Consider the following 23,658-nt stretch of genomic DNA (forward strand, 5'->3'; position numbering starts at 1 on the left):
ACGAATTTCATATCAGAGATGATCTCTAACCGGGGCACCAGGTACCTGGTGCCCAGGGTGGAATTCGTCGCTTGGAGTTTTATGTTATAGTTATTCAAAATCAGTCAATAACCATTACTTGGGGGTTTTGTCAGCGATGAATTTCATGTCAGCGATGGTCTCCAATGTACATGGTTGCCTGGTTAAGTTTGTATTTTAAGTCATCTTTAAGTCATTGTGTGAAGTATTGCTGTTTGTTGCTAACCTTTTGCTATTGTTTTAATCAAAATGCAATGCGAATCGAGAAATTTGACTAATAAAGAGTTTCCTCAAATAATGGTTTTTTGCACGAAGAAGGCTGGAGTTACAGACGTTTAGGAGAACGGTTCAGCAAACATCATACATCGGTCTCATTAATGATGGAACAGTACAGAGAGACCGGTAGTCAGTCTAGGCGTCCACGACAAGGTTGACATTGTGTAACAACGCCTGTTTTTTATGAATTCGCGCCTTAAAACAACGATTTGTAACTACCAGGACCTCGATTTTTGACCCTTCGCTTCGTTATCGAACGTATTCGCTTCATACCTGTTTAGTATACGAAGCGAATACGTTCGATGACGAAGCGAAGGGTCAAAAATCGGGGTCCAGGAGCGTTCAATTATTCCAACTTGAAGATGTTCATAATGTTCGAATCAGCTGTGAAATTGTTCGCCAACGCCTGCCTGAAGGAAGGTAATTTAGTAAGTCATACATCTGCCAGAGGGCCAACTTTGACCGTAGCTCATCGGAAAGTGCGTTTAGAATTTGCACAAAATCATGTCCATTGGTTAAGGCTGTATGACACTATATATTTTCTTGTATCATTTCTAATATCGTTTCTGATATGTCAAAAAAATGCATAGTGTCATACACAGATACAAGAAACGATATCAGAAACGATTCAAGAATTTGAGTCAGACGCAGATTCTTGTACAAGAACTGCGCCAATTTCTGCGCAAAGAGCAAAAACGTAAAATTTGCTGGTAAAACATCTAAAATGTCATAATACTTACTCTTTACTCATAATGGCGGCTGAAATGAAAATGGGATCATGTATTGATGAATTTATTTGTGTTTTTGTAGGTATTATTTATAAATCTTATACTGATCCTTAATATACCGTTTGGTATGGACTACTATGTTCTACTAAATATATAACCATATATTTAGCTCCTAGTAAAGTTCAAACTATAAATGTAGGTTTCATGGTGCATAATTTTTTACAAAATACAATAGCTCCTAATTTGGATCAAATTGAAGATAATTCTAATGCAAATATTTTAGCACAAATATCAAAACAAAATAAAAACACAAATAATCAACCTCAAACAGTCAACATAAAATTCTGGTTAACATTAAAATGTTAATTAAAAGTTTATAAATTTTATAAAATCCTTAAAATCAGCTGTAGATGTAAATGCAGTACTACCATAACGTGACACGGGGTGACAAACAAAATATCGACCAATCACGTGCCGAATTTCATACAATTTTCGATACAAGAACTTGCATAGTGTCATACAGGGCACAAATGTACGTATAAGAAATGATACAAGAAAATGTATACAAGAAACGATATCAGAAACGATATTAGAAATGATACAAGAAAATGCATAGTGTCATACAGCCTTTAGAGGCTGATTGGAATAGAGCGCTGGTTACAGATGACACAACGGTATGCACAGTGCAAAATGTGAGGGACGACTTGGGGGTGTGAAATAAAATAACGGTACCCGGTAAGGTGGGTGTAATATATTTTAGCCCTAATTTGAGGCTGAATATTACAAACTATAAATTACTAAAATAAAACACATCTTTCTACAAAGAAGGCTCATTTAATACTCATTTGGCGAATGTACTTTTTACAATAATAAGAAATGTGTTACTCTGATAACAGTTGTTAGGTTTTACAGAGTGGTCTACTAAAACTATATTTACAATATCCAACAGTGGGGAATAAAAAAAATTTAACGTATTAAATGGACACTGAAAGACGTATGTGCCGCCCTCTGGGCAATACATCATTTTTGGTGATGAATTTAGATTTCTCATCCCAAAAAACCCCCACTAACCAAATTTCGTGTTGTTGTCCCATGCCTGTCAGGAAATTTTCAAGAATAAATAAAATAAAAGTTTAACTTTGACACCTTGTAGTTTGGTTATTATCAACTTTCGTACTAAGGTAAGTTAGCTTAAATCGACATATTTTAACCTCAGGAATCTAGAGTTAAGCTATGGCCCACTCTTTACCAAACACCCTGTATGGTGCAAAATTATCTAGAGGAAGTTGGAGTCGATGTTATAGGATGGCCAGCGAATAATGTTGATCTCAATCCTAGAGAGAATATTTGGGACTTGCTTGGTAGACGGCTGCGGAATTCTCCTAGTCAACCAACACTCTGCAGCAGGTGGAATAACGTCTTGTCCAAATTTGCAATGAAATGGATAAAAAAACCGTTTATTTCGAGTATGAATCGTTGATGCGAAGCTGTCATTCATAGCTGGGGTGGAAATACATACATCTTATTAAGCAAAAAAAATTTAAACAATTTCAGTTTTTAGAATTAGCGATTTTGTTGTTCATTTTTTTTTAGCTTTTGCTTAACATTCGTCGGACGACATAGATACAATTGTAACTTTTGAGTTTTTAAATTGTGCTAACTTTTTTTGTTAAAGAGATAGAGACCTGAACTTTCGTGACATCTCTACATTTATCCAGTAGATTATGAGTAAAGCTCGGATTATAGGCAAAATGCCTTTTTTGCCTATTTTGCCTATTATAATTGTTTTTTGCACTTTTTGCCTTTTTTCGTAAATTCCGCCTATTTGTGCCTTTTTTAAAATTTCATGGTACTAGCCATGATATTATTCTATTACTAAACTATTCTATAATAAAATTTTGGGTCAATAATAAAATATCAATGGTTTGTTTATATAACAGATTTCTAGGAAAATGTACCTGTTCGAGACTTGAGGGTTAACTATTTGGAAATCCCTAAGCTTTATTAGTTTATTGTCAGTTGTACAGTCGGTTACTGTATCAGAGTTTAGTCACAAATTGCTATATCCTAGTTTTAAAACGTTTTAAAACAAATAACACGTTTTAAAACGTTTTAGACATTTGTGTGAAAAGATGTTATCTAAATTAAGGCTATGGATCGCACCTTATTCGGAACTTTCTCTAGAAGGAGATGGAGCATTTTGTAAACCATGCGGCAAATCGGTAAGTTTTATTTTTTCTCTTTTTTTCTCGTCCCACAACATAACTAAATTCTAAAGCGGTTTTAGAATTCTAATTATTTTTTTTAAATTCTCAGATTTCAAGTAGAAAAAAGTACTTTATTGACCAGCATTGTGGAACCCCACTTCATAAACGTAATTTGGAAAAATTAAATTCCACTAAATTAGCCCAAATATCCCTGCGGGAGAGTTTAAGCAGTTCAAAAAAAAAGGAAGACGCATTTAAATTTGATTTATGCCAGATGATGATTGCATCCAACATTCCTCTATATAAAGTTAATAATCCTAGTTTTAAATGCTTTTTCGAAAAATATCTTAATAAATCCTTACCGGACGAGAGTACATTGAGAAAACATACTGTGGAAAAATGTTATGTGGAATGTATTTCAAAAATTAAGCGGGAGTTAGAGGGCAATTTTTTGTATATTATCGTGGATCAAACGACAGATGTGTGCGGCAGGTATATAGCAAATCGGCACCTGGAAGTAACGGTCAATTAATTTAAAAAAAAATGAAATATATTTTCGATAAGAATGAAGGCTTTTCGTTTTTATCTAATGTTGCTAAAGTTTTGAATGGGACATTTTCCGAGAAATTACAAATTATGCCAGATTTATTATCCGCTCAGAAATATGCTCCAATTACATCTGTCGATGTCGAACGTTCGTTTTCAATGTACAAATTAATTTTAAGTGATCGAAGACATATTTTTAAGACCGAAAATATTGAAAAACATTTAGTTGTTTCTATTAACGATAAAATTTTCAGTGGTTACAATGTTTAATTATTAATTAACAGTTATTTAGTTACTAGTTTATTTATACTAATGTGTAAATATACCTGCCTTAAGTTAATATTACGTAAATTCACTTTGTACAATAAATAATAAGTTATATTCCTTTATTGCCTATATTTTGCCTAAATGTTAATATTCCTGCCTTTTTTAATAAAAATCTTTGCCTATATAGGCGCCTTTTTCCTCAATTTTTGTTGCCTATAAATCCGAGCTTTAATTATAAGAGCCAAATATAACAAAGAAATCTTCATTCAGTTCTGAGCAGGGGGCTTAAATTTTTCCTACCCCCATAAACGACGCCATAGGTACATTTGTACCTTGTATTTCTTTAATAAATGTTACAAAAAATCAATATATTTTGTATTTAAATGATAGTTTATCTGAAACAAAAATCAAAAATGAATGTTAGTGTGGATTTTCGCAACATACATGTCGTTTTAGACAAAGAATGTTCGTCACACACAGGTAGAAAGCATGCTACACAACTTTTTCTCGTTTTAGGCTATTTTTCCATTCGTTTCCACAAATATGGTAACTTCCGGTTACTGAAGTAGATTCATGAATGCTGTGAGATGCTTGAGGAGGAGTATCTACAGCAAGAAAAAGATCTTTAGAAAGATCCTTCAAAAACTTCTTGCGTTTGTCCTTTTTTGTAATGGATTGTGGTCTCGATATAATGTAGCATGCTAAGCCAGTGACGTCAATCATATTACAAAAGAAAGTCACGTACCAACTCAATGTTCGACGCTTGAGCGTAAATTCACCAATCATGTTATACATCGTATTAACCTCCCTTTAGTTTTACTCAAATTCTTAATCATTTCAGGTTACTTGTCCTGTCATATGCATAGACGAGAGTAACACTACTGCTTTGTTTTTCTTTAGCAAATAAGAACCTACGGTAGCATCATAATTGTATGCCAGATTTGTGGAAAACAGCTCTTTCCTTGCTTGCTTTCATATTGGTGAGCAAAAATCTCTTATTTTTTTTTTCTAAATGAGCCCACGAACGTCATGTGACACGAATTCTAGACTTTAGCGAGTTCAAAATCGGTAAAAAGATATCTGTCGTAACCTTTCGCCCAGAACCTTTATAAGACGTGACCAGATCCAAAACTGTTCGTTTGCCAACGTTAACTTGTCGGGATCCATATTCTGTTTTTCAAATACAAAGATGGATTTGTATGGGATAAGGTGTTTGATGCATTACAAACCCAAAATACCATGTTTAGTGTGTTTGTAAGATATATATTGTGTACATTTTGTAGGTATGGCCTCTAAACGGAAACAATTGTTCATCTATGGTTATGCATTGGGATGGTTTGTAGTCTTGTTGCATATTTTTATTCAGCATTGTCCAGATATCTCGTATGAGTGCAGCCTTATCAGCTTTTTTGCGCGTTATTTACGGGTATTTTCGTTGTGAAATCTTATAAATATTAGCATAGTCTTGAGATGATAACGAGACATAGCTGCACGTATGAGTGGTAGAGGCTCCATATTCCCCATCTCACACAAGTTTCCTTCGTCGATTCTATTTATACCTCTTTTGTCTCCATTTTGGAAAACTAGATGTAGAATCTTTAATACTAATGATAATTTTCAGGTATACATATATTAGCAAACACCAAACAATTAAATGTAGATGAAATCTATGTTTCCAGTTGAAATATAATACAATGCTACTCTTCCTAGAATTTGTTTACGACCACTATTTCCAAAAGTTTATTGTTGCAGTAATTTAAATAATTTACGATAGATAACAGGGATCTAAAAAAGCGGCTTTCAATCTTTGTTTGTAAATCCATACAAGAACAAATTACCGAATATGACTATTTATTTCTGGCAATATTAAACAATTTTTTACCAGTTATTCTAGCAATAAATAATATTATCTTAAAACTAACAATTACTGTACCTATGCCGTCTGTTACCGGTGTAAAATTATGCTGCTCGACAAAGGTTAAAGATCTAAGTTTATGAATATTGAAGATGGTTAGCGTCAACATCTACAAATGTTCTGATTTACAAAGTAAAGTACTACGAAATAAAATGCGTCTCATTTCAGTACATATCTTCATGTTATATGGTATTTTTTAAAGTTATGCGTTAATTTACTGGAACAGAGTTATTGATCAAAACGAAGAAATCACGATGTTTAAGCGTATGTTCTTTTAATTTAGTAAATAAGGTTTGTGCTATTATTATTGTTCCGTCTCCTTATGGTTTAGTTAATTTTTGTTTCGATTTTCTTTTACATGTAGATTGTAGATGCATATCAGAACATTTCTAAAGCTTGGGTAAATTATTTTCCAGAAATCTCTTAATAGATTAAAATACATTCATTCTTACCCATAGTTCTGTGTAATATTTGTCAATTGTATTCATAATCCTCTTTATAAAGTTAGATATTTGGAAAGTTTGTTCAAGGCAAGCTATGTTGCTGCTTCTTAGAAGGACAGTGATGACGATTTGTTAATTAAGTTTTTTCCAAAGTGAAATTTTGTACAAGAGACAAAGACATTTGTGCTTTCCCCACCACACGGGATATCTGGTCGAGAGCTTTTTGTAATTTTAGTAAGTAGTAGCGAACAAAACTTTGATCTGTAAAGACCTGTAGCAATCAATAAAGAGTTCTATCGAAGACTGTCGTCGGATATTATTTTAATTTGCTAAAGTAATATATTATAGCAACATATATTCACGGTAAACTAATCGTGAAACAAACAATTATTATACAAGCTACACATTTAGATATATTTTAATTACGCTAATTTATATTAAAAACATCGAATTGATCCCGTCAAACAGAAATTTGTAATTAATCATCTAAACTTAGGGGCATTCAAAGCGAACTTGCCATTTATGCAAAACATCCCAAAGCTTTTTCGGCAACGGAATTTCAATATTGCTGCACTGGAACTTACTTCAACCTACCAACTTCGCAAGATGTTTGGTGAACGCTTTGTAAAATGTACTACATACACGAAGAAATATATTTGGCCTCTAAACGCCCCAGATGCACTACAATTCCAAGGGTAGTTTTGTGAAATAAGAGCAAATGATGGTAATATATTTTTAAATATAATTCAAGTAAGTAGATTAAACATAAATGAAAATGTAAAAGATGGTTTTGCTTGCTTTCGATTCAGAGGGATGAACAATCGCTCGACAGCTGTTTCTGCCATTGCAGGCTTCCTCAACAGCACTAGCGTGCACATTTTAATTTTTATTATAATGGTGAATTCTACATCTGAGACTTTTCAGTTTGTTTCATTTTGTATAAATGGAAATATTAGGATAATGGTAAGCAGAAAAAGGTTATGACTGTAAAATAAAAAAAATATGAAAACTAGTGTTTTAAAAAAATTGGCATGTTGCCAGTTGTATGTAGACAGTAGAAGTACTTTGCAGATAAGACAGAAATAAAAGACATAGGGTAGCAGCACCATTTTTGGCCATCTTAAGGAATTTCTTGGCCTTAATAAATCATTAAAAATAAAAAATTAGAGCTGCGGACTTGTAATTGAGCAAACGTATGACGTTAACTTTGTTTGATTTAATAGCCACTTACGTTTGAAGTTAAATTATAACGACATTTTGTTAGGTATTTTTAATTCAGAAAGCATATAAAAACTAACTTTGTACCATTTGTGACCACTTTGTTCCTAATGTGGTTTATTCAGAAACCATTTGTGGCCATTTGTTTAATTCTACATAGATAAGGATGATAGTTTCTAGTATTTTTAGTTACCTAACACATTTTTTTACTAAAGGTAGAAAAATTATATTTAATTACTAGAAATGTTAATAAAATTACATGAAAAGGATAGTAGTTTTAATAAAAAAAATTGTTATTACAACAGTTTTAATCAACACGAATTACTAAAATTTATAATATTTATTGATCTCTTCAACAAAAAAGTAACCCCTTGATTTTTTTAAAGATGGTTGAATTTCTTCCATTACCTCATCCTTTTCATACCAAATTTCATCCTTTTTTTGTGGCCACTTCCAATCATTCCCATAGTTTTCCATTGTGCTGATTAAAACCTTGCCATTTTTTTCGTCAGTAATTATTCCTGGGAAAAACTTACTTTCGTACTGTACAATTACGTATGTAGATACTTTGTCCGCAGTACATATGTCAAGGGGGTTCTCTTCAACTACATTCTGTATATTTTTGGCCTCCTCACAGACAGGTTCCTCCCCTGATTCTTGTGTGAGATTGGTCTTTTCTAACCCGTTTCCAATTACTTGTTTTACATCTTCAGGGGCCTTTACATTACTCACGGAAACTGTTTTGTTTATTAGTTCGGTTTTTTTTTAGTCTCTTTAGATTTTATCTTAATTCCATTTTTCCTAGAAGTTTTTTTTAGATTCTCTTCTTTACAGGCTCTTGTCGCCTCTTTGTCTTGCTTCTTTTTTTCTTTTTTTTTCCATTTCAAGTTCTTTTTCTTTTTCTTTAGCCACCGCAAGCTCCAACCATGTATTACATGTTAGCACAGAAGGTAAGATTTCACGCTTTCTGGTTTTCTTGGAAATGTTTTCGTCACTGGGATAAATTAGAATGTTACTTAATAGGTCTACAGGCCTTCTTTTCGGAGTATAGACAATGGTAGTACCAACAGATGAAGTCATTAAGTCAACATTTGAAGATATAGGCGAGTCCGCCAATTTATTAATAACACTGCTATTTTCCAATAGATCCATCGATTCTTTGTCCATAACCACATCAGAATTTTTTGCTAACTTTTTATCTATTAACATTTCTGTAGCATTGTCTATGAAACTGCTTTCTTTAAAGGAAGGATTATTATACTCTCGAAAGTCAAATTCTACAATATTAGAGACTGTTGGAGTTGATGTTAGTATATTATTATCTTCCACTTCAATTACAATGGAATTGTCTACCATATAATGGTTAGGAATTTCCTCAGCCGACAATTTGCTGACACTCTCAATAGGGTCATGTAATAAATCTTCTTCGTTTTTAAACTGTACCCATATATTGTACAATGATTCATCAGAAGCATCGTATTTGGACTGTTTGAATTGTTTTAAAACGTCGGGATGAATTTTAGACTCCAAATATTTTAAATGTGTCAGACAAGTTTTCGTTTTGCTAGAGACTACTATGGGTTCTTTCTTTAATGTGATTTTAGAATAATCTACCTTATTAGCAGAAAACGGAAAAAGTCCACATGTTTTAAACCCTTTTGTAGAGATTTAGTAAAATCAGTTTCATCCATAATTTTTTGAAGGAGTTGTGGAATGTCATGTTTTTTGACATCTCTGCCGTTGTGAAATCTGTACATTTTTACTTCAGTTTTCCATTTACTTTTTAACGGAAAAAAGAAACTGACATCCAACGGCTGAAGGATGTGTGTCGTATTTGGATGTAAACACACAACTATAATTTTATTCTCAATGCACAATCGACTTAAAGGCAAACTTAAATGCGAGAAATGTCCGTCCAAAAAAACTATAATCGGCAACGCAATATTACTTTCGTGAATAAAAGGAATAAACACATTTGAAAAGTATTCGTAAAAACACTTTGATGTCATCCATCCTTTGGGTGATTTTCCAACTCCCCAGTCTCTTGGAATATTTTTGCAGATCTTCTCAAGAAGCCGATCATATTTAAAAAGTGTAAGGGGTGGTGCCATTTTCCCTAAAGCATTTGCTGTTATTAAAGTGGTTATATTTTCTTTGTCCGAGGAGGATGAAGTATTGTAAACTGGAAGACCTTTCTCCGCTAAAATTAAACCGCCTTTTGGACATAAATAGAAAGACGTCTCATCCATATTCCAGATTCTTGCCGGATCATCCAAAACATGCTTATCATCTCCAAGTAAATCCAAAGTTTCTTTGAACCAGTTTCGGATTTTTTCTTCAGTAATTAATGATCTGGCTCTATTTATGTATTCAGACTGCTTTAATGAGAGTTCTGGAAATCTACGCATAAATAGATGAAACCACTTCCTCCCAGGAGTATTTGCTTTAAAAGGGGTTTTGAGTTGACTGTCTTCTACCAATTTTTTTATTGAAAAATAAAGGCCTTCTCGACAAATAGGAAAACCCATTTTAGCTGTAGTTTTGATCCAGTGTACCAGCCGATCTTCTATGATCTTCCCTAAAACTGGACTTCTTCCGACTTTGCCTGATGTTTCTGGAGCTCTTCCACTTAACTTATTGCGTATTGTGGAACGGGGTACTTCATACAAATTACATGCTGTACTTACTTTCATTCCACCTCGAATAGCTTCCAATGCATTCTTTACTTGCTGAGGTTCGTATTGAAAAAATGTTCGTTTTGGTCGTTGTCGTACATTATTATTTTTTTTCTTGATTTCAATTTTCTTTTTACTCCGTGCCATTATCTGTAATAATAACAAACATTTATAAATAAATTATTAGTTATATTTTTATGTACATGATGTTTTACCGGTAACGGTATGGTTTCTTATTTGTTTTAAATAAATGTCAATGTATGGTAAATGCATACTCCAGGGTTCTCCATAAAAAAATTATATTTTTGTTTTACAACCCCATTTTGGGATACCTTGATTATTACAAAATATTTTTAAATAATTTTGTTAACGAACGGTCCGTTGCGAGTAAAACACCCTGTAGAGTATAACTGGCTACTATGGGAACACGCGTGTTTTTAAAGTAGTCAGTAAATTATGTCATATGACCAAAATTGGATTTAACTGTTCCATTAGTAGCCACTATTAAACAGTTGCTGTGGCCACAAATAGGTCAGAAGTGTTCTAATAGTAGCCAGCAAATGGCCATTAATGGTGTGAATACAAAAATAAGTGTTCCATTTGTGGCCACCCAATTTAATAATGTATCGAGATAAAATAAGGAGTTTAAAAACAGATGAAATCGTAAAGAAATCATACCCAACACTTAAAATCATACGTTGATCACAAAATTTTAATATTTGGCTTAAATACAGCTTAAATAAACTTACCTGTTTTCTTACGTATATCGTTAACAGAAGGTCTAATACACAGTGTCACCTACTTCAAGAATAAGTAGAAACTAACCTGTAAATCAGAATAAGTCGCAAATTGTAGAGCCATCGTGTTAGAACGAATATAGTCGAAATTCTTCCGATTTCCGTAAAGGCGGTAAACTCGGACCTTATTATATTAGATTATTGGTTTAGGTGGCCACTAACGGTGAAGTGGCCAAAAATGGTGCTGCTACCCTAGACAGAGAAGCTTGGTGTAGCTTGGGTTTAGCTCTCATTATTATTTATGTGCCTAATGTGGCAATTGCGCACTACGAGTGATAAGAACATTCATTAGTACACAACAAAATAAAAAGGCGTACTATTAGATTTTATTATAACGATTATAAGATTATCTTATTGTAAAGAATATTAGGTTTTAGAATTTAGAATTTCATAAAATAGCAAACTAACTTTTCTCCTTCAAGAAATAAGCGAACCAGCAATTATGTAGGAAAATGTCAATTAAGCACCATTTTGAACCTCTTCACAAAATTACTCACGAGGCAGTTATCAAAAATACTTAATAAATCAGACGATCAGCAAGAAAGGATTGGGCAATACTTAATCCAACGTCTGAAGAAAAAGCAGCCGGACAGCAGCCCTAGCCCCTCACAGGGCAGGTTTAGATGGAATACAGCATTTAACAATAGCTCTAAATACGAGTATATGTACTTTACATAAAATATTGAAGAAATAATTAACCTAAGGCGATTGCGAGATGGACTCGAACTCAATGATCAGATCGGGTATCTAGGGTTGGTGTTTACCAAAACTACAAAAATAATCTGTGTAAAGTAAACTATAAACGATTTGACTATCCCTATGTTTTAATACATCAACTATCAAACATCCCAACCATACTTCGTGCAGGAGTTATACACTACAAATTATCAGGGGCCAAAAATTCAGAGCCGAAAACATACTTAAAACTGCGTGCTCTTATATTTCGGTAATGTCTTCGTCAGACATCCTAAAAGAAAACCCTCATTCTTATCCATAAAACTGCTGACCTCAAGTCATCAATGCACTTCCTGATGAATACATCGACAATCCTGGAGGCAACACCTCTTCTTTACCCTACACCTAGATAATGATCCAGAAAAGAACCGCTTTAGCACCCCAGCCCTTTCTTACCTAACCACCCTCTGAAGACGACGTCGTTCGCAGGACACTAACAACCACAAATGAATACCACCAGTGACCAACGACAATACTAGTAGACCATTTTAGGTACCGTCACCCAAAAACAATAGGTTTGTTCTAGCATCAGTTTCAAACGGTTTGAAGCCATCAGCGAATAGTCGATCAGCGCGAGTAGAGGGGATATCACTGGTGACTGTATTATGTATTATGTTCTCTTACTGACCAAAACTGTTTGCTGACGGTTTCTGACTAGTTTGACTGTTTGCTAGAACAAACGTAATAACATGTTCTGATGAGGCGAGAAAGTCTCTGCTCCTTGATAAGCTTGATAAGTCTTGATCAGCTGTTGTTCCAAGCTTCCATATATATTTATTTGTTTTTTTCTCTATATTATTTTCCAATACTTTCATTTTTATCTTACAAGAATAAATTCTTCTACATACAAGAATAAAAAACCGCTAAACGTTTTAAAAATGAGTGGCGCATACAATATTCCAGCTACAAAATATCTGACATGAATATTACGTGGCGGGAAAATGTATTTTCATTTTAATGCAAAACAAAATTCTAGTTTAATTTTAAAAGATTTTTCCATAATATTTGCTATAAATTTTAAGTAAACCGCGCCACAAAAGAGTAACTTTGATACAGTTTGAATTGAAACTCTTTTGTGGAGCGTTTACTTCAAATTTAGAAAATATTATGGAAACATCTTTTAAAATAAAACTAGAATTTTGTTTTTGCATCAAAATGAGAATACATTTTCGCGCCACGTAATATTCATATCAGATCTTTTGTAGCTGGAATATTGTATGCGCCACTCATTTTTAGGGGTTTAGCGGTTTTTTATTCTTGTATCAGGAGTTTTTCAAAGTTATTTATAAACTAAATATATGAAGTTGAATGCAATGTTTCTCGATTACACGTTAAGCTTTATAAATGGTCGCCTTTGTCGCATTACCTCCCAAATGATCTAGTGTCCATCGAATGTACACTAATTTTTTTTTCTATTCGAAATAGATTGAAAAAAAAATATTGGGATGGCCGGTAAATAAACTCGGATTGCCCGTTCTCAGATCAAATTTAGCGTCGTAACCACTACAACTACATAAACAAAATTTCGGGAATAATCGTTAATTGGATTATACTTTTGAAGCTTAATAACTTCTAAACGGCTTTACCGATTTTGATCACTAAACTTGAGTTTGAAACGTATTGACAAGTAGTATCTGATGCATCTAAGGTCAAGTATGATAACTGAAGCTATTACAGGAATTATTCAGCTTGAAAACCGTTTTTCCCATAGATAATAGATTTGATCATACTTATGAAGCCTATAACTTAAAAATTTGAATTTCCCCGATATGAGGTACACACCGTTAGATTTGTCTAGAGTCCTTCTACATACGCTCAGTTATTGGCGCAATTCGTAGGTTGAAATTTTGAGTAATTGTCGAAAAACCAAAATTTTTAAAGTTTAGTTTTTCAAAAAAATAAAAATGTATACCATTTTTATTCAGTTGCAATGCGAAGGCAAAACAATCTTACTTTTCAATTAGAATACGGAGTGCAGTCCAGTCCCTTGAACCGCGATTTTCGGCTCTTATTGGAGCCTTCATCGGAAGCATCCATTTGACTTGCAAATTGTAGAAGTCTTGGCGGTGTCACCAGGAAAGTGTACCAATAAGTTTTCAATTTAAAAATCTTTTAGTAATATTTTTGATATTTTCAATATTAATAATTTACTATTAGGATTGAAAACTACTTCGTCTTTCAATGCCAGATGGCGCTAGCCACCTACTATCATCACTTCAGTTGCAATGGGTGGGAAAACCTCTCCATACAAATCAGTTAAAATATGGAGAACAGTGCCTACGTTCCTTCCGATGAAGGCTCCAATAAGAGCCGAAAATCGCGGTTCAAGGGACTGCACTGCACTCCGTATTCTAATTGAAAAGTAAGATTGTTTTGCCTTCGCATTGTAACTGAATAAAAATGGTATACATTTTTATTTTAGAGTCGTATTACTCCGTAGAGTAACTAGGTGCATTTTTCCGTTGGAACTTTACCAGCTGCAGACGGGGGATGTGAATTGCATAGTGTAGAATTCCTTCCCTCTCGTCTTCACTGCAGCATCCATTTGACTTGCAAATTGTAGAAGTCTTGGCGGTGTCACCAGGAAACTGTACCAATAAGTTTTCAATTTAAAAATCTTTTAGTAATATTTTTAATATTTTCAATATTAATAATTTACTATTAGGATTGAAAACTACTTCGTCTTTAGTTTTTCAGTTTTTTGGCTATACTGAGCCGTGTGTATGTCTGATCATGACAGCTTATACACAGTTTGAAAGCTTAACTCAACACTATTGATTTGGTGTATTTCCGGTTCTCCTGTCTCTTCTTGAACCGAAGATATATACCCCAAAATTATGCCGTTTTGTACCTATCAAGTCCTACAGCTGGCTTATGGGTAATCAAAAGTAACAAACTACACCGGTTCTGAATCGGCCCTGACCCCTCTTCAAACACAGAAAAAAAATTCAGATCGGTTTTTGGAACTTTTCCAGACACATACATACATACATATCCACAAACATTTTCCCTTTTTTAATTAGAAATTGAGTCATAATTCTGAGTTCGGTAACTTTTGAATGGTATAACCAATTTTCAAAAATAGACATGCGTTGGAAATATAATGATCAGTACTATTAGAAGCCGTAAAGGTCGGACTTGAATTTTTGAAGTTTTTGGGAGTTTTGGAGACGAGAAAGAAAAACAGACCCTAAATAGGAAGGGCCGTAAATTCCACACCCTTGGATTAAACTGGATGGTTGATATATGAATGGGTGAGTCTTTCCCTGATCTTTAAGATGGGAGTTGGCCCAATTTTCGATTCAGTTAGATTTATAAAATCTACAATTTCGTGTATATACAGTGTCGCGTGTAGGGGGTGTGTGTGTGCGCCACTGGCGAGAACTGCCGTTCTATGGTAATGTTCTGAAACTCTCACAATTTCTATTTTTCAAAGTTCAAATCATTCTAGTTTTCAAAATTTACCATTTTTTATCCCTTTCTTCTTCAAGTGCCATCTTCTGTCGAAGGTTGGAAATTATCATGGGTATGCGGATCCTGTTGTAATAGTTCTGCGCTCCTGAAATCAAACCAGAATATTTTTCGTCCTCTCACATTTCACTTTTCCTTGAATTTTGCCTTGCATAGTAAGTTGTAATAATAACTATTTTTCTCTGTCATCACAGGCCCTAAGTACCCAAGTTTTTCCCTTTTTTTTTGTGTTTTTGATGGCATAGACAACTTTTCTTATGATATTAGAGGTACGATATCCTTTGTGGTTTCTAATGACAGTTTTTCTGTTCCATCATTAAATAGTTTGATGCAATTCGTCCAGTGATACAAGCTATCCTTTCTATATTTTATTCCTTTATATATTTAATAATACTAATTACTGTCACTGCATAAAGCTTTAATCTGAAATTTTTTAACTACTACTCTATAAAAATCAACGTTTATTCACTGATTAGAAAGATCTAATTAGCTTTTTCGTAATCCAGAATCCTCGTCAACAAATATATTTTATTGTATTGCCTTTTTCAAATTTTTATCCGACAAATAAAAAGTTAACTTAATTACCAATCCAATTCGTATTCATTTTAAAAAGTAATGGAAATAGCACGGCAAAAGGGCAACAAATTGGAATGTGTCAAGCTCAAGCTTAAATCTAGAACATTTTTTTGTTTGATTAACATTGCCGATTTTCATGTGTAGCTTAGGGATTAATTTTAAAAACCGAAAATGTCTCTGTGTTTGCCTCCAACTTTTCAGTAACTCATTTTCAATGGTTGCAGTAAAAGAAGATCAGTATCAATATGTCAGAGATTTGAATAAAAAAATAGAGACTAATTGGATTAACGAATCGTATTCATTCATTGTATTCATTCGATTTTAATCTTTATTGATGTATGTACTCAATCCTTAACCATTCCAGGATATTGGTACTTATATTATTTAACCCTCTTTTTGGTCAAGGTTTTCCATCAGAACGTAAAATGTATGTTTTTTATTTTCGAATTTTTTATGATGTTACAGTAGAAATTACCTGTTCTAACCTTCCTCTTCGGCGCTGCTAATACAGTGGAACCCCGTTAACTCGGATTAATCGGGACCGCGGCCGATCCGGGTTATCAAAAATTCGGGTTAGCCGGAGAAAATGGTAAAAATTATTAAAATATGGTATGCTTACAGATAAACTCCGTTATAATTGGCACACAGACACTTGTAAACCACGTTCGCGTTCCACACATACAAAGCGTCGTCGAGAGTCTCATTTTTAGCTTTCTTATCTTTGCACCGATAGTCCAAACTGTCTTTTGTTATCATTTTGAAACAAAAACAACATTTTAAGTTTTATTGCCATTACGTAGACAAAAAATCACGGAAACACAAAATCTGAATATATTTACGAACGATTACAGAACGGAACGAACAATGCGACTTTACTACACACAATACCGTCTCGCAACGAGAACGAACTTATGTTATTTAATAAGAGTGAAGACTAAGACCATTGTTTGAAAAATAATTTTTTAATAGTTTTTTCTAAACAATGCTAAGACAGTTTCAAGTAATAAAGGTTACTACAGATGCCTGTTGGTTTCGATAACACATTTTTACTAAGGTTTATTATGTATTAAATTACACAAATACGCATTATCTCTCATTGTATAATGTGTTTGACATTGAAAATTGAAACGAATGAACTACATAGGAATTCGCTAAAGCGACAAATTTTTACGAAGAAAGTTTATTATGATAAATAAAATTAGCCTGAAAAATATAAGATATTATAGTATTGGAACAATATGTTTATAAGGAAAGATAAAAGAAAATATTTTAAGATGTTGAAAAGAAATTGGAAAATCCAGCATAAAGGACATACATTTTTATTGTTGTAATGTTTGTCTGATAAAAATCGGTCCGGGTTAGCCGGACTTCCGGGTTATCGGGGGCCGACTTATCGGGGTTCCACTGTACTTTTTTGCGTATTTGTTTGTGGGGTTCCTATAAACATGTCCCATCTAACGTGCTCAAAGGGATTTTAATTTTTGTATTATGCTTGGTTCATTGTAGAGTTCCATTATTTCCTTAATTGTTCTGAAGCTATTTTCTTGTGGCAGTTTTGCAATTAACTAGTTTTGATGGGAAATAATCCACAATTTTACTAAAAAATTGATTTTATTAACGTTTCGACGCCCAAATCGGGTGTCGTTGTCAAAATACAAAAAATATTTTTTGTATTTTGAAAACGACACCCGATTTGGGCGTCGAAACGTTAATAAAATAATTTGTTTAGTAAAATTGTGGCCTTTCTTCTTCCTCTTGGTTGCCATTCGAGGATATGTCTTGGTATTCTATTCTCCGGCATTCTCCTTACGTGTCCGTACCAGCTGAGTTGTTTCGTCCTGATGTCGTCAACAATAGTATGTGTAATCCCCATGATTTCTCGGACTCTGTCGTTTGTTATTTTGTCGCGTCTAGATATTCTCGCCGCACGGCGCCAGAAGTCCATTTCTGTTGCTCTAAGCATTTTCTCTGTTTTGTCTTTTAGGGGCCAAACTTCGCATACATAAGTTGTAATGCTTTTTATTATAGTGTTTTATCTTCTTTTTTATTTTCCTTAGAAATATTTTTATCCCACAGTACGCTGTTCAGTAAGGATATGCCTTTCCTTCCCTGTATATTTCGTTCCTTAATAGCCGCATCTAATTTTCTGTCTTGAGTGATCTTTACTCCCAGGTATTTGTAGTCTTCACATAATTTTATTTCTTGATTTTCCTCTACTCGGAGGCTGTGCTGGTCTCCTCCGATACTCATGTATTCAGCTTTTTCTATATTCACTTCTAAGCCCCACTCTGTAAACTCTTCTAATAGTTTTCGCACCACGTAACTAAGATTTTCAGAATCCTGTGCGATGATCACCTGGTATGCCCATATTCGTACATGTTTTTCTTCCATTTGTTAAGTGCTGCTTCGAGGTATATTTTGAATAGTGTTGGTGAGATACAGCATCCTTGCCTTAGTCCTTTATTTACTGTGAATCCAGGTGTTATGAGACTTCCCGTTTTAATTATTGTTGTTTGTTGGTAGTACAACGTTTTTATGGCTTAAACCAATTGTATATTTACATTTGTTTTCTCCAGTGCCTCCCATAATTTAACAAGCGGGACACTATCATATGCTTTTCTAAGGTCTACAAACATCAGATGGACTTCTTGCCCACGAGCAACTTTCTTTTATTATCAATTATCTGAATGATGGAGAAAACATGATCTATTGTAGATCGACCTGCGCGAAAACCAGCCTGTTCTTCGGCTTCCATATTTTGGTATTCTTCTTCTATTCGATTTTTAATAAGTTTTCCATATATTCTGCTGATACTACTAGTGACTGCAATTCCTCTATAGTTTTCAGGTTTTGATTTATCTCCCTTTTTGTGGATAGTGTTCAGATGTGACTATTTCCATTCTTCAGGTAGTTCATGGTTATTTAAGCATTGCTGGAAAAGTTGTCTTAGCCGCTTAATTAGAACTTTATGTCCATATTTGATGAGTTCCGGAGCTATATTTCCTGGGACCGGTAATTTGACATTCTTCAACTGTTTGCATATGGTTTAGACTTCTCTCTCATTTACTCTGATTGGTGATCCTATCAACCTGACGCCTTGTATACCGTTGGATTGTATCCGTTTAAAGGGCTCTCTTGTCTCTGTTAGTAAAGCTTCAAAGTGTCCTTCCCAAGTTTGTGGTGATATGGAATGAATAATGTCTTTCTTTGTCGTTTCTTAAATTTTGTTAATAATTTCCAACTTTCTGAACTTTGGCTTCCACCTATGTATGTATTTAGCATGGTACACTTTTGTGTCCAGGATGCGTTTTTCTTTTGACATATTTTTCTTCTGATCCTCGCTTGCATTCTTTTATAATGTCTGTATTCTCCCTTCCACGTTTTCGTGTTCAGATATTTTTGATACAATTCTTTTTTCTTTGTCATTTCCTGCGAAATATCTTGATCCCACCAATACGTTTTTGATGTACGGTTTTTTCATATCGCCCTAGTGCTTCTAAGGCAGCGGCGTGTATACATTCTTTGATGTTTTCGTATGACTGATTCACATTTCTGGTATTATCTTCCGTTTCAATTAGTTTTTCTTCCAGTCTACGTTTATATGGGTTTTTAACACTTTCTTGTTGTAAACTATTCAAACTGTATCGTACTTCTTGGAGCTGTTCATTTGAATGATTACCTTGCGGCGTTTCTTTTTCTATTTTCGGTGGAAATGAAATATCTGAACGTAGGAGAGAGTGGTCACTGCGCAAATTGGTCCTCTACATGCTCTCACATTTGTTGTTTTCAGTCGACTTTTTTGTTTCAGAATGACATAGTCTACAACTGATGTTAAGTTGAGTTTTTCCTGAGTCCACGTAGATTTATGAATATTTCTATGCTGGAAATATCCATTCATTTTTTTAAGTCCATTCTGGTCGCAGATATCTATTAACCTTTCTCCGTTATTGTTTGCGTTATCTTCTCCATATCTGCCAACTACTTTGCCGTTGTTCTTTTTCCCGAATCTGCTGATGAGGTCTCCTAGGAATATTATTTCTCTCGTGTTTCCCACCTTTGTGATTTCTTCACTCAGGTGTTCGAAAAAGTTATCTTTCACATTTAAAATAGCATCGTCGTTGATTGCATTTACGCCCAGAATCGTCATTCTGTATCCTTTTATACACATTTTCATTTTTATCATTCTTTCATTGATGAGTTCCCATGATGCTATGTATTTTCTCAAGCGACGGTGTACCATAATTGAGACTCCTTGTTGAGCTCTACGTTCTTTTGTTACTCCGATAGAGAAATGGTCGTATTTACCTAGATTTTCCGATCCTTGACTTTTCCGTTTGGTTTCTGTAATAAAAGCTATGTCTATCTTCATATTGTTCAGTTCTTCTAAGACTTCTTGAGTTTTCTTTGAGATTCCTTGGACGTTCCATGTCGCAAAAATCATTTTCCTTTTCCGTAGCATTTTTCGTCGTCGTATATCAGTCCTGTTCCGAGGCCGGATTTTGGATTTTTTAACCTTTAAGATTTTTGACGAGTACCGAGGGGTTAGACCGCTGCCTTGGAGGGCCAGGGTTTGATTTTGGAGCGTTACTTCTCCTAGACGGTTTGCTTTCACTGCAGCTTAAGAGTATCGCCTGCCCTTTAATTTTATACGACCCCTAAAATCCTTTCGTCTATAGATGGTTAATACAAAACCCTGAGATTACACTACTCAGTAAATAAAATTATGTTTTATATTATTCCCCCAATATCAGTCAGTCAATATTTCAATAAATTGTTAGTCCATTAAAATGTTACATTTTTTAGGCCGTACCTTGCATTTCTTAGAGGAGTCAATTTTATTTCTTTAATGTGTAGGGGGGATCAGTAGAAGCTTAAGTTCAAGTTTTTGGGGTCGCCATCCTTGTCCCCCGGTCGCCATCTTGGAAATGGGGTGCAAAGGGGTTTCGCGCTATATCTCGTAAACTACCAACCCTACGGAAAATCTAATTAAACATAAAATGTAGCAAATTAAATTTTACATAATTTTGTTTCTATTACTTTTTATCGTCAAGTGACCAGCAAAAAAGATATAACCAAAAATATGTAAATTTTTTTTAACAAGTTTCCTTTTGGATGTTATAACTTTTTTTCAGTTCATTTTGGAATAAAAGCAATTTTGTAGTGTTTTTCAGCGAACAATTTCCACTATAAAGTTGTTTAATTCTATTTATTTATATAGGTTTTATAGCGCTCCAAACTCGACCAGATTCTCGAATGCTCATAGGGATACAATAAAAACAAAAGTTAGGCTTACTTTGCTATCTAAATATATTTTTTATTCATACAATTTATTATGATTTTAACATTCCTATGCTATTATTAATCTGTTTTTGACCTTTCTTCCCACTATAAAACTTATAACTCTAAGCATATATAGAAACGGCCCAAGAAGTTGTTTGAGGACAAATTCGCCGCTTCAGAAGAAGAATGAAGCAACCGCGAAATGCAAAATTCTTAAGCAGAGCAAAAAAACGAGTTTTGATATCAAAATCATAAAGTATGATAAAAATTAGCTATTCACCACAACGTGGTCAAGATCTCGAGATATAAGCGTTTTTGGGGTGTGCCGCTTGTATATGAAGTAACATAACTTTTTCCTATTATATATTTTGACTTAAAATTTTTCAAAAAACTTCCTCATGAACTATATTTTATTGTTGTGTTGGTTAAAATTATAAACTAAAAAGTTTGTCACTCAACTTTTTTAAGTAAACATGAAACTATCGAAATATGATGACAAAATGTTAATAAATTAACAACTCCTTTTTTAATGTGTTTAAACATTTTGGACAAATTTCATTGTTATCTACATACTTCAAAGATGAGACAGTAAAATTTTTAAAAGGAAATATTTACAGCGACCAAAGATACAGCGAGGTAAATTTGAAAAATCATCAAAATTGATTTTTGGCATTTTTGTATAAAATTTATTTTTTAACATGTTCCACCAACTCTAGATAAAAATAAACTTCATATTCGGATTCAGCGACCTCGAAAACATAAAAATAGACCAAAATTGATCATTCACCTTAAATTTGATTTTCGTGATTGGCATAACGGTTAATGCCGCTCGTCTAATATTATAAATAGAAAAACATTATTTTTTTATGAGAATTCGAGAATCTGGTCAAGTTTGGAGCGCTGTTAAACCTAGATAATAAATAGAATTAAACAACTTTATAGTGAAAATTGTTTATTGAAAAATCCTCTACAAAATCGCTATGATGTTATTTTATTGTGAAATGAACGTAAAAAAAGTTATAACCTCCAAAAAGAAATTTCTTAGAAAATTTTCTCTTATTTTTGTTTATAACTTTTTTGTTGGTCACTTTACGATAAAAAGTAATAGATATAAAATTGTAGAAAATTTAATTTGATTCATTTTATGTGAAATTAAATTTTATGTAGAGTAGCTAGTTTACGAGATACAGCGCGAAAGCCCTTTGCACCTCTTTTTCCAAGATGGCGGCTGGGGGACAAGGGCCTCAACCCCAAAAAGTTGAACTTAAGCTTCTAGTGAACCCCCCTACATATTAAAAAAATAAAATTGACTCCTCTAAGAAATGCACACTAAATGTAACATTTCAATGGACTATGTCACAAAGTTGACAGTTATTTGAAATAATTTTTGCTCTTTTACGTTTATATTCATACATTCACAAACTTATTCAAAATAAAAAAAAAACGTAATTTCTTAAAACATCCGCAGTTTTTAATTGAACCTTAACCAAGTGTAACAGAAAGATATTATGTCTTCTTACCTGACATATTGAGCTGAAGTTCTCCTTCGAGATACTGGCCAACGGTTATCCATGCGTATTTCCCCTCCGAAACTTGTTTGAAATGTTTGATGTTATATCTTGCAGGAGCATCACCGTTCTCGTCGAAGTGGAAGCGATCTCCGCTTAAACCTGCAAAAAAATAAACTACTTTATTTCCTGCTGACCGATGACCGGGATAGGAAAGGTTGTTATGTTGGAAAGGGGATTTTACGTGATGTTTAAAGGAGTACGCAGTATACAAAGGATTGTTTAGTTTTATGGTGGAATTATACATGACTTGAATGCACATGTTTCAGAACATTGAGATATGATATGCAGACATAACTTAATACAATGATCTACAAAGTTATTGACACGGGAAGAAAAAACAACGTGTGCAGTAGGGTGGGTCGTTTTTATACTTTTTTTTTTTAATTTCAAGACGCCTGTAGTTGAAAAAGTTGCTATTGGTAAAATTATCTTGTACAAATTTTTTTAAATTTTTTTCGTCACTATTTGATCCCCCCGCCAGCCCCCTCAAAAAACAAAAAAATTAAATCAACAAATTAATTTCCCTGTATTTTGAAATGATGCAATATGGTTCTCTTATTACCTAAAAAAAATATTTTTAATTTTTAGATATATTTAGGCCCCCCGCCAGCCCTTAAAGCTTGTTTCGCACGGGGAGCTATACTATAATATAATAGTATATTATATCATATCGCTCTCATAGTAATGAGTGAGGCTGCATATATGGAACAAATGCTTCCCTGTGTGCAGGCTCACTCATTACTATAGTCAGCGATATAATATACTATGTATAATATAAATGTACATTATACTATAGCTCCCCGTACGTGACAAGCTTTGGCTAAAAACAATCAAGTACTTTTCCACTTTGGAGCAGCTCTTCGCTTATTTTGTGGTTTAAAATATACAAAATAACCTAGAACCCACCGCGGGGAGGTAGCTGCCATCGAGTTCCA

The 23,658-nt window shown here is 33.7% G+C and overlaps 1 protein-coding gene across 1 annotated transcript in view; it reads right to left on the reverse strand.

Annotated features, from left to right (window-relative positions):
* Positions 1-22,982, reverse strand: part of LOC114347092 (metabotropic glutamate receptor 2) — a 265,338-nt gene extending 242,356 nt beyond the window's left edge. Inside the window, exon 1 of the mRNA XM_028297829.2 lies at positions 22,673-22,982. Coding sequence (XP_028153630.2) covers positions 22,673-22,982 — 310 coding nt within the window. The remainder of the gene's footprint in view (positions 1-22,672) is intronic.
* Positions 22,983-23,658: the final 676 nt, after the last annotated feature.

This window comes from Diabrotica virgifera, chromosome 9 (assembly GCF_917563875.1).
Source record: "Diabrotica virgifera virgifera chromosome 9, PGI_DIABVI_V3a".
Lineage (NCBI taxonomy): Eukaryota > Metazoa > Arthropoda > Insecta > Coleoptera > Chrysomelidae > Diabrotica > Diabrotica virgifera.